Consider the following 16,365-nt stretch of genomic DNA (forward strand, 5'->3'; position numbering starts at 1 on the left):
GGCCTGGGTACCCGGATGCTTGGTATGGGGTGGGACCCCCTTGGTGTTTCCGTTCTCTCAATGCCCATTCTGTGTGGGTTCCTGATTCTCTGCGGGTTCTTTCCTGCTGAGGACAATTCTCTTCCTGTCCCAGCGTAAGATTGGGGGGCTGAGCCCAGGGCTCCCTTGGTGTGTGCCCCAGCCTCATGAGTGGAATGCGCCCGCCACCCTAAGGCTAGACGAGGGGGCTAAGGGTCAGGGTGGGCATTTGTTGTGCCCCTTTTTGACCTTTGTAGGCCAGAGCTGGGTGAGGGGCTGGACAATGAGCTGCCTCTTCCTTGAAAGAAGGAATTTTGGTGGAGACAATAGGGCCCTGTCTGCTCTGACATGGGGGGGCGGTAGCTGACTCAACTCTGCTCCCCCCAGGCTCTAACAAATGTCATCGAGAAATGGGGGCAATTTTCCCCTAGTGCCCTCAGCTGCCCTCCTGCCCCTTTGTGACGACTTGCCCTTCTTTCTTTCCTCAGCTGATCTTGCTTCTTCTCCCATGACCTGACCCTGCTTTGTTCTCTGCCAGCTCTGTCTCTCTCCTTGCCCCCCAATCCTCCCCCAGTCTGTGTTGGGTTGAAGTGGGAGGCAAGGGCCAGGGATACTGGTGGTGTTATAGAGCCAGTGGCCTCTGCTGATTTGGGGGGTCCGGAAATAAGGGGCCCCAGTGGGTTGGGAAGATACTTCTAGGGGGCCCTTTGCTGGGGTGGGGGTGAGGGTAGTGGGACTTAGACCCACTGAGCTGACCAAGCTGGAGCTCTGGAAGAGGCTTGTGGGAGGGGGCAGGAATGGGAGGACTCTGTCTGGCCCAGCCCCTCCTCTCCCTTGCAGCCTGCCCAGCCCGCCCACCAGTCTGAGCTGCTGCTGCTGAGGCTGGTCTGCCTGAAGTCTCCGGGAGAGAGGGAAAGAGGTGGGGAGAGAATGTCAATGGGGAAAGAGTGGGGGTCACTCAGCCTTGGAGGGAATGTGAGTAGGGGGGTGTTGTCTCAGTGAGGGCGTGGTTCCGGGATGTGAGTGGTGGTGTGGGCATGAGGGTAGTAGGAATATGTTTAAGGTGTGGAGTTTCCAGGCACGTGAGTTTGTGTGCAAGGTGTGGGGGGGTATATGGTGACTATCTGAGGTTTTGAGGTAGGAAGATTATGAAGAGGGCATGTGAGAGATAGGAGGGTCATGAGGGGAGAGTTTACTGTGTATGTGTAGAGAGGATTACATATAGATAGGTTGGAGGGGAGGTGGGGGGAAGGTGTCAGGGTATGGGCTTGTATGATGCTGCATGGACCATGATGTGCTGAAGGAAGGGGTGGTGTTGGTTAAATGTACACACAGGTGCATACAATCCTGGTGGCTACTGCAAGTGTGTACAAATGAACGTCCTGCTCCCCCTTAGAGGGCACCAGCAGACTGCTCTTGGAGGGCTGGAGCTAGAGAAGTTAATAGGAGAGGGGAAGAGCCTCCATTAACCTCTTCTTGCCTGCAGCCGACAGAGTCTGGAGTCAAGGAGAATCATGAGGTCCAGGGCCGAGCTGTGCACTCGCTTAGGCGGACTCTCATTCCTTCTGCTACTGATGTCTGGCAAGGGGGCCAAGGGTGAATCCTTCAAAGAGAGGTGACAACAGATGGGGCAGGGCCAGGGATGAGGTCTTCAGGAAACCTGCTGGGGGGCTTCACGGGTGGCAAAACAAAGTTAAAAGTTTAGAATGGGGGTGAAGCTGTCACTTCGAGGGGGCGGGGGGCTCAGTGGAGCCTTGAGGGAAGTGGGACTTCTGGCTCCCCAGGGCCTGGCCTACTCAGTGTCTCCCACCTTCTCCCGCATGGGTGCAGTCAGGGAGTCTGCTCCAAGCAGACGCTGGTGGTCCCGCTCCGTTACAACGAGTCCTACAGCAAACCAGTGTATAAGCCCTACCTGACTCTGTGTGCTGGAAGGCGCATCTGCAGCACCTACAGGTGAGAGATGGGAAGCCTAGTCTCCAAGGTCCCTCAAGAGGAACCCCAAGAACCCCGACCAGGTCCCATTTGCCAGTGTCCAGAGCCAGGTGCTGTGTTCCAGGACCACTTACCACGTGGCGTGGCGCGAGGTGAGGAGGGAGGTGCAGCAGATCCATGCTGTGTGCTGCCAGGGCTGGAAAAAGCGGCATCCGGGAGCACTCACCTGTGATGAAGGTGAGGCTGGGTCTTCCCAGGCCTTGGGTGAGGCGAGCCCAGCGGGGCTGGGGAGCTGGGCTGTGGTCCCATTCTGAACCCTCTTCCTGGCCTACAGCCATCTGCGCCAAGCCCTGCCTGAATGGAGGCGTTTGCGTTCGGCCAGACCAGTGCGAGTGTGCCCCTGGCTGGGGTGGGAAGCACTGTCACGTGGGTGAGTTGGCTAGCCCTCCCCCAGGGGTGGTGCGGGGAGCTCCCTGTCCACCGGGGCGCTTGCCCCGGCCCCATCCCCTCAGCCCCCTCGTCTTTCCGGTAACTAGATGTGGATGAATGTAGGACTGGCGTCACCCTCTGCTCCCACCGTTGCCTCAACACGGCAGGCAGCTTCACCTGTGGCTGTCCCCATGGCTTGGTGCTGGGCCCTGATGGGCGCACCTGTGCAGAGGGGTCTTCAGAGCCCCCAACCGGTGCCAGTATCCTCAGCGTGGCGGGTGAGCAGGCGGGAGTATGGGCAGCAGGGAAGGCCTAGGGCCAGCAGCAGGGCCCCTGGCTGTGGTCATGCTTTCCTTTGTACCAGTTCGGGAAGTGGAACATGATGAGCGCGCCCTGAGGCGGGAGATTCGCGAGCTGCGAGGACGCCTGGAGCGGCTGGAACAGGTACGTGGAGGTGCCTGTGGCCAAGCCTGCAGGGCAGGGTGCGCCCCATTCCCCAACACCCTGAGGCTTCTTTCCTTGTAGTGGGCTGGACAGGCAGGGGCCTGGGTCCGAGCGGTGCTGCCCATGCCACCTGAAGAACTACAGCCCGAACAGGTGGCAGAGCTGTGGGGCCGGGGCGACAGGATCGAGTCTCTCAGTGACCAGGTGCTGCTGCTGGAGGAGAGGCTAGGCACCTGTGAGTCCTCATGCCCCTCTCTGCTAGGACCCCCATCCCCCGACAACTGCCCCCAGCTTTTCCTGACATATTTCCCCAATTTAGTTTTCTCTCTTTTCCTGAAACCCTTCCCCCAACACTCACTCTCCCCATACCTTCCCCAGATGCCCGCACTTCACCACCCTTTCTGGTATCTTGTCTCCAGCCCCGTGGTTCCATTTATTGTTGGGTGAGAGCGTCAGTCTCTCCAAGTGCCCACCGTCCACTCTGGGCTGGAGACAGCCCCGGAGGTCCACTGCCAACGTGTCTGCCTATCTCCTTGTCATTAACCAGGCTCCTGTGAGGACAACAGTCTGGGCCCAGGCCTCAATCGGCGGAGATAAGGAACCTCTGCAGAGCCCTAACCCCCTAATTTATACAGAAAACTGGACCCACTAATCCTCTGGGATTGGCCACCGTGGGAGCTGCAGATAAGGTTATCTGTCACTAAGGAGTAACGAGCAACGGAAACGTCAGAGAGCTGAAGAAAGGGGGAAGGATGGTTGTCTTGGCCTATCCCTGAGTCTTCTGGCTGGGGCACAGTGCCTGGGCCAGAACTGCTTCTTCAACTCCTTAACAAATGCAGCCAGAAAGTGCCCAGATCTCTCTTTCAATCTTTATTCTTGGTTTCTTGCTGTTATCCAGATAATTAATAAAAACCAACCACGCAAAACTGGGTCCCACCCTCTCCTTTTGCTCCCAGCCCACCTCCCTGGTTGTGGGCATAGGTCTGGGGTGGGAGGCAGGGAGTGGCTAATGCCACAGGGAGGAAATGAAAACTGGCTCAGAGAGGGGAAGCCTCAAAAGAAAGAGAAATAAATTAAGAGCCCTCCCATCCCCTCCAGCCAGGGTTCAGTTCCTTTTCCCAACTCCCCAGGGAGCAGAAGTGAGTGCAGCACCTGATGTCTGCCTCTTCCCCTTGTGTCTGTTTAGAATGGTACAGCAGGGCTGCAGGGAGCTGGGTGGGGCCAGGACCACTGAAGAAGTGTACCACGGGTACAGGAGAAAGCAGAAATGTGGACCAAACTGGCATCCAGGGGTGTGCTCAACCCTGGACCTGGGCATGGGCAGGAATGAGACCTCTGAGTGAGAAGAGTCCAGCCTCCACTGACAGGAGGCTCCACGGGAAGGAGGGTGAAGGTGCTGAGGATGAGCCTGGGAGGAATGTTCCAGGCATCAGCTTCCAGCCACAGCATGAAGAGTCCTCCTCACAAACGGATGAGTCCACTGAATCCATGGACTTGGGGGGAGGAGGAGGGGAGACTGTTCCACAGAATGGATGAGTCCACTGGCCAATGTGGGGTAGAGAAGGAGAGAAGACCACAAAGGAAGAGGGTCCATTGGGGACAGAATGAAGTGTTCCCACCCTCGTGTAGGCTGAGCCACTAGAGATGAAGGGGAGGCAACTGTTCCACAGAGAAGATGGCACAGGAGGTGAAGGTCAGAGTGGAGACTGCACCGAGGCAAGAGAGTCCGCTGGGGGAACTGGGCAGGGGCAGGGAGCGGTGCTGTTTCCACATTCACTTCAGAAATTGAAGATTCCAAAGAGGAGAACAAGTGGAGAGAGGGGAAACAAGAAAGAGGGCTTGGCCCTGCTTTAGGCCACGGGGCTGACAGGTATGGGGAGGAAGGTAGGGGTAAAGGGGAGGGGAGCTCAGAGCGGGGCCTCGCCCATCCCTCCAGGCTTCTTCAGATAGTCACCACCACCCCGGCCATCAGTGGAGATTTCCCGGAAAATGGTGAGCATGGAGTGCCGGACTCTGTCAGCCAGCGCTGGAACGTCATCTGGTGTCAGCCCTTCTGTGGGCACTGGGGGCAGCACCCGTACCTGACATCGCCCTGGGAGGGGGTGAGCACCATCATGGCCTGTCTACCCAGGCCTCTGCCCCAGGTGGGGCCCAGTTGCTGAGCTCTCCTGCTACTCTGCTCCTCAGCCTTTCAGTTCCTCCTACCCTGGCCAACTGCTCCTTGGCTTGCCAGCTGCCACCTGTTCTCTGAGGCCCTCCTGCACAAAGCCTTCCCCAAGCCCCAGTCCAGACACTTCCTCAGCACCCGTCCAGTCCCCATTGTCTAGATTTAGCATTTACTGCCAAGTGTGAGTCACTATAGCTCACACGGATTTGAGCTTTCCCACCAGACAGTAATGGTTCCTCTTGGAGGCACACCTCCAAGTGTGCCTCCTAGCAGGCACCATTGTTACCCACCTAGCAGGGTATGGCAGGTGCTTAATAAATACTTATGGGGGGGTCACACTAGGTGATCCTGTGGACATCTCACAGTTCTGACACTGACTGATCCTCTTGCCTCGTGGGGACATCCCTCCAGCCTCTCCCATGGCCTTTTTGGCCACCACCAACCCTGGATCTGCTCCGAGCCCTCACCAGAAGTGAAGCGGCGCTCCTTCTTGCAGTAGAAGTCTTGATAGGAGGACATGACTATGGGGACAATGGGAACCTGGGGAAGGGGAAAAATGGATCAGCCCACTGCTCCCTTCTGAGACCCCCATGACAAGCCTCTGCCGAGAGGAAGGGATGGGGGAGGGCTGGGGGCTCAGCAGCAGAAGTAGGGGGTAGTAACCACCTGGGCCTGCACTGCAAGGTGGAAGGCGCCGCGTTTGAAGGGCAGCATGGAGCCATTGTGGTTTCTTGTGCCCTCGGGGAAAACCCAGACTCGGACCTGGGGAAGAAAGAGGGTCAAGGAAGACACACATATATGGAGGGGTCAGAAAAGGGTGTGGTGCTGTAAAGGGACCTCTGAGGCCCTGCATATCAGTTTATTTACAACTGTTCTACTCCATAACCTGCCATCCCCATTTCCCCACGGTGACTCACGTCCTGGGTAAGGAGGGTCTGGGCCACCTCAGACATGACACTGATGGCATCCCCAGTGCGCTTCCGGTCGATGAAGATGACTCCTGCCAGCCAGCAGGCCAGCCCGGCAGAGCCGGCCCACAGTAGCTCACGCTTGGCAATCGGCACACAGCGGCCAGGCAGAACCTCCATCATCCCTTGGGGCAGAGTGGGATGAGGATCAGGGTGGAGGCAGAGTGCCACAGGAGGCAGCCCACCTGGCCTAGGTCATCACTCACACCACTACGGACTGGAGATAAAGGAGGAGGGAAACTGGGGGAGGGGGTGGGGAAGCCTTGAGTGGAAGAAAGGGTGACTAAAGGTATATTACCCTGCTTATGAGGGCAGCTCTGCCCCAGGGAAAGAAGGCCTGGAAAGGGAGCAAAGGGGCAACATCCCAGACGAAGGGGAGGTGAAGATCTCTAGGGGAGGAGATTTTGGGGAAGGTTCCAGGAGGAAGGGCATGGCCGGGGGTGGTGTGCTCTACGGAGGGGTCTCACCAAGCAGGTCGAGGGAGCTCTGGTGGTTGGAGACAACGACGTAGGGCTGTGAGGGAGGGAAGTGGTGAGCCCCTCGCACCTCCACTCGGATCCCGTACAGGTATTTGATGTGGAGCAGCATCAGACGCAAGATCCTGTGGGGTCATGGCAAGGGGTTCTGGCAAGATGCCCTGACGTCCACCTGCATGCTTCAGCTCCCCTACCCTACTGTTTTTCTGGGCATCTTTGCAGTCCTCTCCCCTTCCTTGTCCCCGGGCTCTCTCAGTCTCTCCCACACACCCCATGCCCTCTCCATCCTCTGCTGACTTCTGACCCTTACGTTCCCTCATCACCCAACATCCCTTGCCCCTCACTTCATGTTCTCAACGTTGCGTCCTCGCACGGCACACACAGGGATGGCGAGCACAGCCAGGAAGAGGATCCAGCCATTGTAGAAGGCCATCTTGAAGAAGTACTTGGCACTGGGGCTGCAGACCCACAGGGCGGGCAGCAGGAAGAGCAGCAGCAGGGAGAGCAGCAGCAGCACCGTCCACGCCCCTGGCCACAGCTCCATTCTGGCCACCTGCAGGGGACAGGCCAAGGGACAGTGGGCCTGGTTCCTGGAGGGGAGCAGGGTGGGCAAGGTGCAGAAGGCAGAGTTTGGGGGGCTATGAGGACAAGAGCCAGAGACACAGTATGGGGTCAGTGCTTCCATCGAAACCTACCCAGGAAAGCTCTCTAGGATGGGAGTGGTGGGGGTGGGAGCTTGGGTCTGCTCTCCCACCCCTCTCCCCAAAGGCTCCAGATATATTCAGACAGACAAGAGACACGAGACGTGGACATCCACAACTCACAGATACACGACAATAAAAAGACAATGATAGCTAACACTTGTAGCTGGTAAGGGTCTTATGATGGTCTATACCTGTGCTATCCACTACAGTAGCCACCAGCCACATGTGGCTACTGAGCACTTGAAATGTGCCCTAGTCCGAAGAGAGAGGTGTTGGCAGTACAATATCAGATTTCAAAGACTTGGAACAAAAAACAGAATGTAAAACATCACTTTAATCTTTTATATTGATTACATTTTGAAATTATAACTTTTTGGAGATACTAGGTTCAATACAATATATTATTAAAATTATGGGCCGGCCCTGTGGCTTGGCGGTTAAGTGTGCGCGCTCCACTACTGGCGGCCCGGGTTCGGATCCTGGGCGCGCACGGACACACTGCTTCTCTGGCCATGCTGAGGCCGCGGCCCACATACAGCAACTAGAAGGATGTGCAGCTATGACATGCAACTATCTACTGGGGCTTTGGCGGAAAAAAAAAGAAGAGGAGGAGGATTAGCAATAGATGTTAGCTCAGAGCCGGTCTTCCTCAGCAAAAAGAGGATTAGCATGGATGTTAGCTCAGGGCTGATCTTCCTCACAAAAAAAAAAAAAAATTAATTTCACTTTTTATCTTTCTTGATGTAGCTACCAGAAAATTAAAAATTATATATGTGGCTCGCATTATATTTCTGTGGGACAGGGCTGGTCTATATACTATGTTAAACCCTTAAATATGATCCACATAACTTACATTTTATAGGAAATAGGCCCAGAGAGGTTAAATAACTTACCTGAGGTCATACAGCTCCTAAGAGGCAATTCCTAGCTTGAATCTAACAGCTTGTGCTCCTAACCACTTGGTCACAATGCCGCTTGTATGTATATATGTATGAGTACATACAGCACACAGCAGACACAGTGACAGTGACAAAACACCCACAGACATTCTCAAGGGCTCACTGGCAAGAAAAAAGGCTTTGTCACTAATGCAAACACAGACACACACAGTCATACAAAGACTGACCTGTTTATACACATACACAGATTTACAATCACATCCAGTGACAGATAAAGAAATGTACACACATACCTAGAAAAACCCCTCTCCACCCAAGCAGCCGCCCCTATTCCCAGATAAACCCATGGACATACCAGAAGTAGCTACATCCATCAATCCTGCCTCCAGACAGGCAAACAAATCCTACCGCCCCCTTCTCGCCCTTCCAACAACGCTGGAGGCAATTTGGTCAGGCAGGGACAGTGTGTGAAGCCTCAATAAGTGAAAAAATGAGGGCAGAGTAAAAGGGACATCACCCACCTGCCCTGGGCGAGGAATGAGCTTAGGAGGAAGAGGTGCAGTCATGCAGGAACCAACCTTCTCGGCTCTTCCTCCTTCCTCCACTCTGCCCCACTGCTGGAAGCAGGATCACAATCACAAAAAGGGTGTTCAGGCAAACACCTGTCGCTCCCAACAAGGCCACAGGTACTCCCTTCCAGTGACAGGAAGGTCTGTGCTCAAAGGTAAGCTCACTACCAAGGGTGAAGGTAACAGGCGACAGAGGAACCAGGAGCCCCTGCCAGCTCTGAAGCGGTCAGCTTTCTGGGCTGCTCTGTCCCACTACCCCTGCAAGTTGACACCAGCTCCTAACTCTTCCCCTCCAATCCCTCTTCCACATAGCAACCACAGAGATTTTTCTGTACACAAATCCGAGCATTTCCCTGCCTTGCCTAAAGGCCCTTCTTGACAAGCTGACTTCTGCTTACACCCTTGGCCACATCCCCATAAAAGCCTTTTTTGCTTCAGTTTCTTACACACACAGTGATCTTTCATGCTTCTGTGCTGTGAACATGCTGTTCCCTTTGGTTGGAATGCCCTTCCGCCTCTTCTTCTCTTGCCTCACACAGCTCAGCGTCACTTTTTGGAAGTCTTCCTGAATTCCCAGGGGCCTGAGTTTTCATTACAATTTTATCTTGACTACTCGTTCTCAAAGTGTAGAAATGAAAATTCTTGGCCCTCACCCAGATCTCCTGAATCAGAAATTCATTAATCTGTATTTTAACAAGCCCTTCAGGTAAGTCTGATGTGCACATGAATTTGTAAACCATGGATCTTGACACCATATTGTGTGTAACTGCTTAGTGGCATTTTTGTTTCCCTTCCTAGTCTGTAAGCAGCTTGAGGACAGGGATGCTATCTTATCCCTAGTGCCCAGGAAAGAAGGAGGCAGAGAAGGCTCTCAATAAACATTTGCTGGACCGATTATAAGGCTGTACGCATATCCATAGAGCCATAATTAATGACACATATCTGATCACGAATCAGATAGCTACCCTCTTGAGGACTATTAACTATGAAAAGAAAAGGCACCGAGAAAGCAACCAACACACGAAGCCTAATAGTAACTTACTCTGAATATACGCAGACAATACACCACCACAGTGAAGGCAGTGCGACAACAATCAAGACGGGACCTACCACCTCCCAAACAAGAGAAACATATAGAATAGGGATCAACATGCCACAGGGGAAAGATGCTGCTGTCATCAAATACATGCCAACAGTGCAGAGTCAGGGACAGATAATGTGCGTGGCAGGGCTGCCCTGTGGCTTGCATTGAGCTCCACGGACACAGACAGTACACAGCCACTGAAGAGGTAATGTGCGTGAAGAGACACAGGCCAGAGAGGTCAGCAAGGTAAGGCATACGGGATGGTTCTCTGCGGACTTGGAGGCCCAGTTACTTTCTCCAATACGTGTTATTAAATGACCCTCTCCAGAGCAGAAATGTCCAAGGATTTATAAACACAATGGAGTGCCAAATGGGTTAATGAGCACACGGCTCACAAAATATATTGCCAATAAAATTATGAAATAAATATTACATGTAACCAGAAGTACACATGCTATGGATGTGTCACAGTGCATCATGCGAAGCACGCTTATGTGTGGTGTGAACCATGACTGGGAAAAACATACAGCAAAGAGGCCAATCCCATCACAACATGAGTGTGCGATAGTCCACTAAGTCACAGGATCCCATCCATGAAGACTATATTACATGGTGGGACCATGCACATGTGAGCCTAAACAAAATAAGGTATAATCTTTACACACTAAAGTAAATATGCAAAAACATAAAATGTGCAAGAAACATGAAACCACATAATAGATGCAATATATGAAAACTCACACACTTGAACATGTCAAGACTGGACATGAGACATGAACATAAGATATGAGAATGAGCAATTCTGATGGAAAAGAACATCATTTCTCCACTGCCCATGGATAGCACAGGGATAACCTGGCCATTAAACATGTCAAAGGCGCACCGACTCAGTGTAGAAAACATGGCCCCCACAAGGCATCTGTGTGTCAGTAAGGGTCTAGCACAGTGTGGAAGGCCACTGAGAAATAAGAGGTTCTCTGGCTAGCTGGAAACAGAAATGTCTGAGGGCAGTCCTAGGAAGCAAATTCTGCTGGGGGAAGGAGGGCAATAAACCACGTTCTCCCCACCACAACCCCCCAAGAGTCAGTGGGGCCAAAGGGCAAGAAAAGGAATTGGGGAATGTGTGGAGAATTCCCTCTCCAGGATTCCCTGTCCCCACCCCTATCCCAAACTCACAGGGTCTCCATCACTCCTCCCTCTTGTGTCTCTTCCATCCTTCCTCTCAGGCCCCCTCTCCTTTCCCCAGCAACCTTCTCCCCAGTCGGCCCTCATCCTTTTCCTTTCCCAGCAACATCCTCTCCCCAGTCGGCCCTCCCAGACCCAATCTCTCCCCCACCCCCTCCTCCACGTCCCTTTCAGCACCATCCTCCCTCCTCCTCCCATCCCTTTCCCGCCCCCACCTCAGTGGGGTGGGGGGCCTGGGGGGCTGGCCCCCTCCCCAGCCAGGCTGCGGCAGCGGTGGTGGCGGGTGGCTGTGTCTCTGCCTCGGTCGGGGTGTCGGCGCCAAGGGGGCGACAGGATTTGGGGGTGTCCTAGCCCCGGCCGATGGAGGGGAGGTGAGAGTGGGAGGCTGGGCCCATAGCGGTAGGAACGGTGTGGGGTTCTCCCCTCAGCTCCCTCCCTCCCTTCCTGCTGTCTCTCTGAGGGCTGGGTCTGCTGCTGCCGCTATCCCCCCACCCCTCCCCACGCCTGCAGGTTTCCGGGGCTGGCCAGGAAGTAAGGGGCGGTGATGGGCGGCTTATTCTGCCAATCGCCTCCCAGGGACCCAAGCATCTTCTCCCCACTTTTATCAGTCTCCTTTGGCTAGCTCCGCCCCACGAGAGCTCAGCTGGGCTCAGCCTCTGTCTCTGACCCTTTCTGGCTCCAGCTGCATCTTTTTTTCTCCAACTCCCTTTCAGCACACACGGCTTGAGTGTCCCTTGGTGCTGTATTCCTTCCTCGGCCCACTTCTTCTCTTTCTCCATCAGCTCTCCTCTTACTGCCACTTTTGTTCTGTTCTTAACTCCCATATCTGCTGCTTATTCCCTCCAACTCTTCTCCAAGACCCCCTTTCCTGTCCCCCATTCAGTTCCAGTATTTATCAAGCACCCACTATATGCCAAACACTGAGTTCTTCACCTCTCATCTTTTTCTCTCCAGAACCCCATCTCACCCACCGTACCCTCCAGCCCTCTTATCTGGTCTCTTTGCCCTTTGTCCCCCCCTACTATCTCCCAGCAGTCCAGGTCTCCCCACCCCCTCTCTGGTCTTTAAAGAGAAGGTATACTCGCAGGCTCCCTCTCTCCCTGCCCCTGTCCTTCCATGCTTTTTGACCTCAGTACTTATTCTTTCCTAGTTTCTTCCTATCAGTCTCCTTACTCACCCAAGCTGAACCAACCCCTCTGCCCAACATAGAATTCGGTCGCATCTTTTCTTTCAATAGAAATTGGGTATTAGGGTTGCTTCCTTGAAAAAAAAAGGTGAGGAAGAATACTGATCCCTCTGGGATAAGCTTGCTTCCTTAATTGTGTAGCCATGTATCTAGCTCCCCCTCCAGCCCGTTCCCCTCTTCCCCATACTCCCATTATCCTTTTACCAGGACCATTCCAGCGCCTCTCCCTCTCAATAACTTTTTTCCTCCACCTCTTCAAGTCTCCTAAACTCTCACCTCTCCTAACCTCCTCTAGGCAACTCCCAACTTCTCATCTTGCCTCAGCTGAGTCACGTAGGGCCTTTTATCAGGGTGTTGCTGACCAGCCCTCATCCCGTGGCTGCGCCCCACCCCCGGGCACACCTTTGCTCTGCGTGAGTTTACAGGTCCTGAAGGAAGAGAATGTAAAGAACACTGGTAGTGGGAGGACTGTTACCTAGTTCTGCTCCTTGGGCCACAGTGAGGGTCAGTGACTGTAGAAAAGGCCCAGACTCGTACGAAAGGCCCAAACTCTGAAGCAGCTTGCTCAAGTCCCAGGGGTCCAGCCCAGGATGAAGACCCCAGTGCTGCTGGGCACAAGGAAGGGGCGGGTCTAACCCCATTCCACCGCGGGTCGCCTAAAAAGGGGCGGACCTTGCCCCTTCTGCACCCACTCACAAAGGGGTGGAGCTAACCCTTTTTTTTTTTAAAACGGGGTCGAGGTCAACTCTGTTCTGTGTGACGTTAAAAAGGGGGTGGGCCTTTCGTTCAGTTCTGCTCTGTAAATCACCTAAAAAGGGGCGGGCTGAGTCGTCCAGCCGAGGGAGGTGGGTTAACACCAGCGCCGCAGATCGATGCTCGCACCATCCAAACGTCGGGCTAATCCCAGTTCTGCTCCCTTCTTCACTAAGAGGGAGGGGCGGACCCAAATTCTGCTCTCTACGTCACCGAGGGAGGCCGGAGCCATTTTGAACCCTGCGACCCTAGTATTTGCCCTCTTTTCCGAACTTCTCTCCGTCTTTCCCGATCTCGGCCAATCAGGGGCGAAAGAAACGGCCCAATCAGCCGAGAGAGACCACAGCCGGAGGACCCGGATGAGACCGAGCCGAGGCCTTTGAACCCCAAACCCCGCCAATTGTAAAGCAGTCACGATGGCGACAAGCTAGAGGTGAAGGGGTGGGACCAGAGAAGGTGGGACCTTCTAGGATTGGCCCACCCCTTCCCGCCGCCCGCTGCGCACGCGCATTTTACCCAACCACCATTTTCCGTCGAGTTCTAGCCAATCAATTGCTTTGAAGCCATACGCTCCAAAGTCCAATAGGAATCCGAACATTCTCTGAAAGAGGAAGTGAAAGAAAGAAAGGGGCTTATAATGGGCGAGGTCTATGTAGTCCCTAACCAATTGCTTCTGGCCTTTGGTTATGACTGGCAGCTACTCGGACGAATAAAGCCCTCCCAGGCCGGGCGACAGGACATATGGAGTTGTTACCAATCTCCTGGCGTCGCATCCTGACTGCGACTGAATCAGCCAATAGTCATTGTGCAAGGGCAGGACTGCGCGCACCTCTTTCCGCCCGTACTCTTTGGACCAATCCGTTCTTTTGAATCCTGTGTGATTGGCAGTCATTCAGACCAATCGTGACCTAAAAACCTTGAAGCCTACCCAACGATCGTGGGCAGGAGGTGGCTTTTCGTTTGTCGCGGCGTGTGTATGTGTGTTTTCGGCGACTAAGGGGTACGCGGGGGCGAAATAGAAGCGGCCATGGCAGCAGCGGAGGAGGAAGACGGAGTCCCCGAAGGGCCAAACCGCGAGCGGGGCGGGGCGGGCGCGACCTTCGAATGTAATATATGTCTGGAGACTGCTCGCGAAGCTGTGGTCAGTGTGTGTGGCCACCTGTACTGGTGAGAATGGGGGAGGGGGCGAAAAGGAGTGGGGCTCACTCATCTCCTTACTGGGGAGGCTGGGGGCCAGGGGACCATACAGTCATACATACAATCGGAGGTCACATCCCCATAGGTGAGGCTCGAGGAGGGGACATATAAGTCTTTTCAGGTATGGGCAGGACGGTCACGTCTGTAAAGATGAGACCTGTGGAAAGGAGAGTCATAGGAACTAGAGGCAGGGGCGTATGGTGTGTTAAGACGAAGTGGGGCGGGGGTAGGTGGGCACTGCGCTTCTGTACAGGTGAGACCTGAGTCGCCTTACCCCGGGGAAGTGAGAGGTCTTAGCTGTACCGGTGGAAACGGATTAGACTCAAAGGATAGGGGAGGCACGCATCAGTTGAGTGGGGGAGACCTAGGGAACGTGGGCTCACATTGAGGTGAGAGATGGGAGGAGGTGGAATGGCAGACCTAAGGACAAGGGCCTTGAGAGGTTAAAGGGCTGTGGGAAGAGGGACTTGATTGGGTGTGGAAGAGAGGAAAAGGAGTAGTGGAGGAAGGTGCTAGTAGAGGGTTTTGGTTTGGGAGTGATGGAGGCAAGGATGGGGCTGGGGCTGGGACTGAAAGGGGAGATCTGGAAAGGTGTGGTTGAAGAGAACCAGAAATTAAGTTAAAAGGCAGAGAAGGGAGGGGATGAGGATGCGTGTGTGTGTGTTTGTGTGTGTTGGGAGAGAGGCAAGAGGAGAGGGTTGCGCATGTTGAAGATGGATGTAGCTTTAGGTGTTGGAAGATCAGAGAAGCAGGAAGGCCAGGTTGGCTGGCATGGTAGAGGTTGTGGAAAATATGAAAAGCAACAGCAGGTAATACTTGGGACAAAGGGACGAGAGATGGGCGTCTGTGAGGTTGGGTCTGTGTCTCTCTTTTCTGTAGCTAGTTTGACCTTTTTTTTTCCCCCCCATCCAGTTGGCCCTGTCTTCATCAGGTGCGTACACAGAGGAGATGAAGAGGGAAATGGGGAGCTCTGAGGAGCTGGAAGACCCTGCTGTGTACTGGAATCCACTTCATTTTATTCCCCCAGTGGCTGGAGACACGGCCAGAGCGGCAAGAGTGCCCAGTGTGTAAAGCTGGGATCAGCAGAGAAAAGGTTGTCCCCCTTTATGGGCGAGGGAGCCAGAAGCCCCAGGATCCCAGGTGAGAGAGAGGAGGGAGATGGTGCTGAGGGAAGGTGGACGGCTTCTGCCCTGGGAGAGGGATGTGGAAGAGGAGAGAACATTTCCTGTTGACAGTCCTTCTCTTCCTCAGATTGAAAACTCCACCCCGCCCCCAGGGCCAGCGACCCGCTCCAGAGAGCAGAGGGGTGAGTCTTGTCTGATTGTGTTCCTTCCTTGCCAAAGACTTCCCCAATTCCCCTCTGACTTTCTCCACCTCCCTAGGGATTCCAGCCATTTGGTGATACCGGGGGCTTTCACTTCTCATTTGGTGTCGGTGCTTTTCCCTTCGGCTTTTTCACCACCGTCTTCAATGCCCATGAGCCATTCCGCCGGGGTACAGGTAAGAGCCTTCCTTCAGCCTCTACCAGGGAGCCCTCTGGATCCCCTCAGTCCCCCTCCAGGCCTAGGAGTGGATGCTTCTTCTGCTCTCCTCTCTCCCACAGGTGTGGATCTGGGACAGGGTCACCCGGCTTCCAGCTGGCAGGACTCTCTCTTCCTGTTTCTCGCCATTTTCTTCTTTTTCTGGCTGCTCAGTATTTGAGCTGTGTCTCCTTGCCCACCTCCAGCTAGAGGAGAATCAGTATTGGGGGTCCCTGCTGACCCTTCCTTACTCCTGGACCCTCCCCCCCAACCCCTCCATTTCTGTTGGCCAAGGCCCACCCCGGCCACTCTCCAGGACCGTGGGCAGGAGGAGTGACATCTGTGCATAGGATGCGAGAACCTTCTGCTCTGAACTGCTCACTCAGTAGATCATAACTCCCGGCTCTGGGAGAGGAGGATGGACTGAAGAGAATGTTTGCTTCTCCTCTCTCCTGATCCTTTGCTTTCCCCCACATTTCTTGATTTGATACTGAAAGGTGGGCAAGCCTCTCTCTGACTCTCCCCCTCTTCCCCCTCGTTGATTTAATTTAATTTTCCTCTTCCCAGTGTCTAATATGGGTTCTGACTCGAAGTGCTTCCTTCCCCTCACTACCTCCTTTATTACAAATTTAATAAACAAGGTGAGATGTATTGATGGGAACTCTGCCCACCTTTGTCCTTCCCTCCTTCCTTCCAGGACAGGAGCATCTTCTCCTCAACTTGAGTAGATGTTTGGCATGGTGTGGGCAAGTGTGGGGGTGAGTGCCTCTCCAAGGCTCTCAAGGGTGCAGGGGGTGAGGGGGTCACATACACACACAAGAGCAAATGGGACAA

General features: G+C 54.2%; 3 protein-coding genes across 10 annotated transcripts; 2 read left to right on the forward strand and 1 right to left on the reverse strand.

The window, feature by feature from the left end:
- The first annotated feature begins 71 nt into the window (after nucleotides 1-71).
- On the forward strand, nucleotides 72-3,754 carry EGFL8 (EGF like domain multiple 8). 2 transcript variants are annotated; one of them, XM_014782973.2, is made up of 9 exons: nucleotides 72-937; nucleotides 1,505-1,633; nucleotides 1,849-1,971; nucleotides 2,075-2,187; nucleotides 2,285-2,380; nucleotides 2,487-2,657; nucleotides 2,744-2,823; nucleotides 2,905-3,058; nucleotides 3,371-3,754. In XM_014782973.2, the coding sequence occupies exons 2-9, from the start codon at nucleotides 1,533-1,535 to the stop codon at nucleotides 3,418-3,420; spliced, it is 888 nt and encodes a 295-aa protein (XP_014638459.1). In that variant the 5' UTR covers nucleotides 72-937; nucleotides 1,505-1,532; the 3' UTR covers nucleotides 3,421-3,754. The 2 variants fall into 2 exon arrangements, with proteins under 2 accessions (XP_014638459.1, XP_087294525.1); XM_087438399.1 differs by lacking the exon at nucleotides 2,905-3,058.
- On the reverse strand, nucleotides 3,681-12,661 carry AGPAT1 (1-acylglycerol-3-phosphate O-acyltransferase 1). Of its 6 annotated transcripts, none has more exons than XM_087438396.1 (8): nucleotides 11,091-11,236; nucleotides 8,559-8,654; nucleotides 6,779-6,987; nucleotides 6,426-6,559; nucleotides 5,908-6,083; nucleotides 5,657-5,752; nucleotides 5,458-5,530; nucleotides 3,681-4,915 (listed from the first exon to the last, which is right to left on the reverse strand). In XM_087438396.1, exons 2-8 carry the CDS (start codon nucleotides 8,601-8,603, stop codon nucleotides 4,731-4,733), a joined length of 918 nt encoding a protein of 305 aa, XP_087294522.1. In that variant the 5' UTR covers nucleotides 8,604-8,654; nucleotides 11,091-11,236; the 3' UTR covers nucleotides 3,681-4,730. The 6 variants fall into 6 exon arrangements, with proteins under 6 accessions (XP_087294522.1, XP_087294521.1, XP_014638461.1 ...); XM_087438395.1 differs by having other exon boundaries at nucleotides 8,559-8,651; nucleotides 11,091-11,234; XM_014782975.2 differs by lacking the exons at nucleotides 8,559-8,654; nucleotides 11,091-11,236 and adding an exon at nucleotides 12,537-12,661.
- Nucleotides 12,662-13,675: 1,014 nt separating this feature from the next.
- Nucleotides 13,676-16,182, forward strand: RNF5 (ring finger protein 5). Of its 2 annotated transcripts, XM_004424318.3 has the most exons (6): nucleotides 13,676-13,981; nucleotides 14,924-14,942; nucleotides 15,039-15,151; nucleotides 15,263-15,317; nucleotides 15,394-15,511; nucleotides 15,615-16,182. In XM_004424318.3, the coding sequence occupies exons 1-6, from the start codon at nucleotides 13,842-13,844 to the stop codon at nucleotides 15,710-15,712; spliced, it is 543 nt and encodes a 180-aa protein (XP_004424375.1). In that variant the 5' UTR covers nucleotides 13,676-13,841; the 3' UTR covers nucleotides 15,713-16,182. The 2 variants fall into 2 exon arrangements, with proteins under 2 accessions (XP_004424375.1, XP_087294526.1); XM_087438400.1 differs by lacking the exon at nucleotides 14,924-14,942 and having other exon boundaries at nucleotides 13,859-13,981.
- Nucleotides 16,183-16,365: the final 183 nt, after the last annotated feature.

This window comes from Ceratotherium simum, chromosome 13, assembly GCF_057802395.1.
Source record: "Ceratotherium simum simum isolate JZ-2026a chromosome 13, ASM5780239v1, whole genome shotgun sequence".
In the NCBI taxonomy this organism is placed as follows: Eukaryota; Metazoa; Chordata; class Mammalia; order Perissodactyla; family Rhinocerotidae; genus Ceratotherium; species Ceratotherium simum.

Coding starts and splice junctions, on each gene's coding strand:
- RNF5 (XM_004424318.3), top strand. CDS start 13,842: ATGGCAGCAGCGGAGGAGGAAGACGGAGTCCCCGAAGGGCCAAACCGC. Junction 15,318..15,393: donor CCGCTCCAGAGAGCAGAGGG/GTGAGTCTTGTC, acceptor CCACCTCCCTAG/GGATTCCAGCCATTTGGTGA. Junction 15,512..15,614: donor GCCATTCCGCCGGGGTACAG/GTAAGAGCCTTC, acceptor TCTCTCCCACAG/GTGTGGATCTGGGACAGGGT.
- EGFL8 (XM_014782973.2), top strand. CDS start 1,533: ATGAGGTCCAGGGCCGAGCTGTGCACTCGCTTAGGCGGACTCTCATTC. Junction 2,381..2,486: donor TGGGAAGCACTGTCACGTGG/GTGAGTTGGCTA, acceptor TCCGGTAACTAG/ATGTGGATGAATGTAGGACT. Junction 2,658..2,743: donor CAGTATCCTCAGCGTGGCGG/GTGAGCAGGCGG, acceptor CCTTTGTACCAG/TTCGGGAAGTGGAACATGAT.
- AGPAT1 (XM_087438398.1), bottom strand. CDS start 11,699: ATGGGAGTTAAGAACAGAACAAAAGTGGCAGTAAGAGGAGAGCTGATG. Junction 6,084..6,425: donor GAGCTCCCTCGACCTGCTTG/GTGAGACCCCTC, acceptor CTCTGCCCCAAG/GGATGATGGAGGTTCTGCCT. Junction 5,531..5,656: donor ACCTTGCAGTGCAGGCCCAG/GTGGTTACTACC, acceptor CCCCTTCCCCAG/GTTCCCATTGTCCCCATAGT.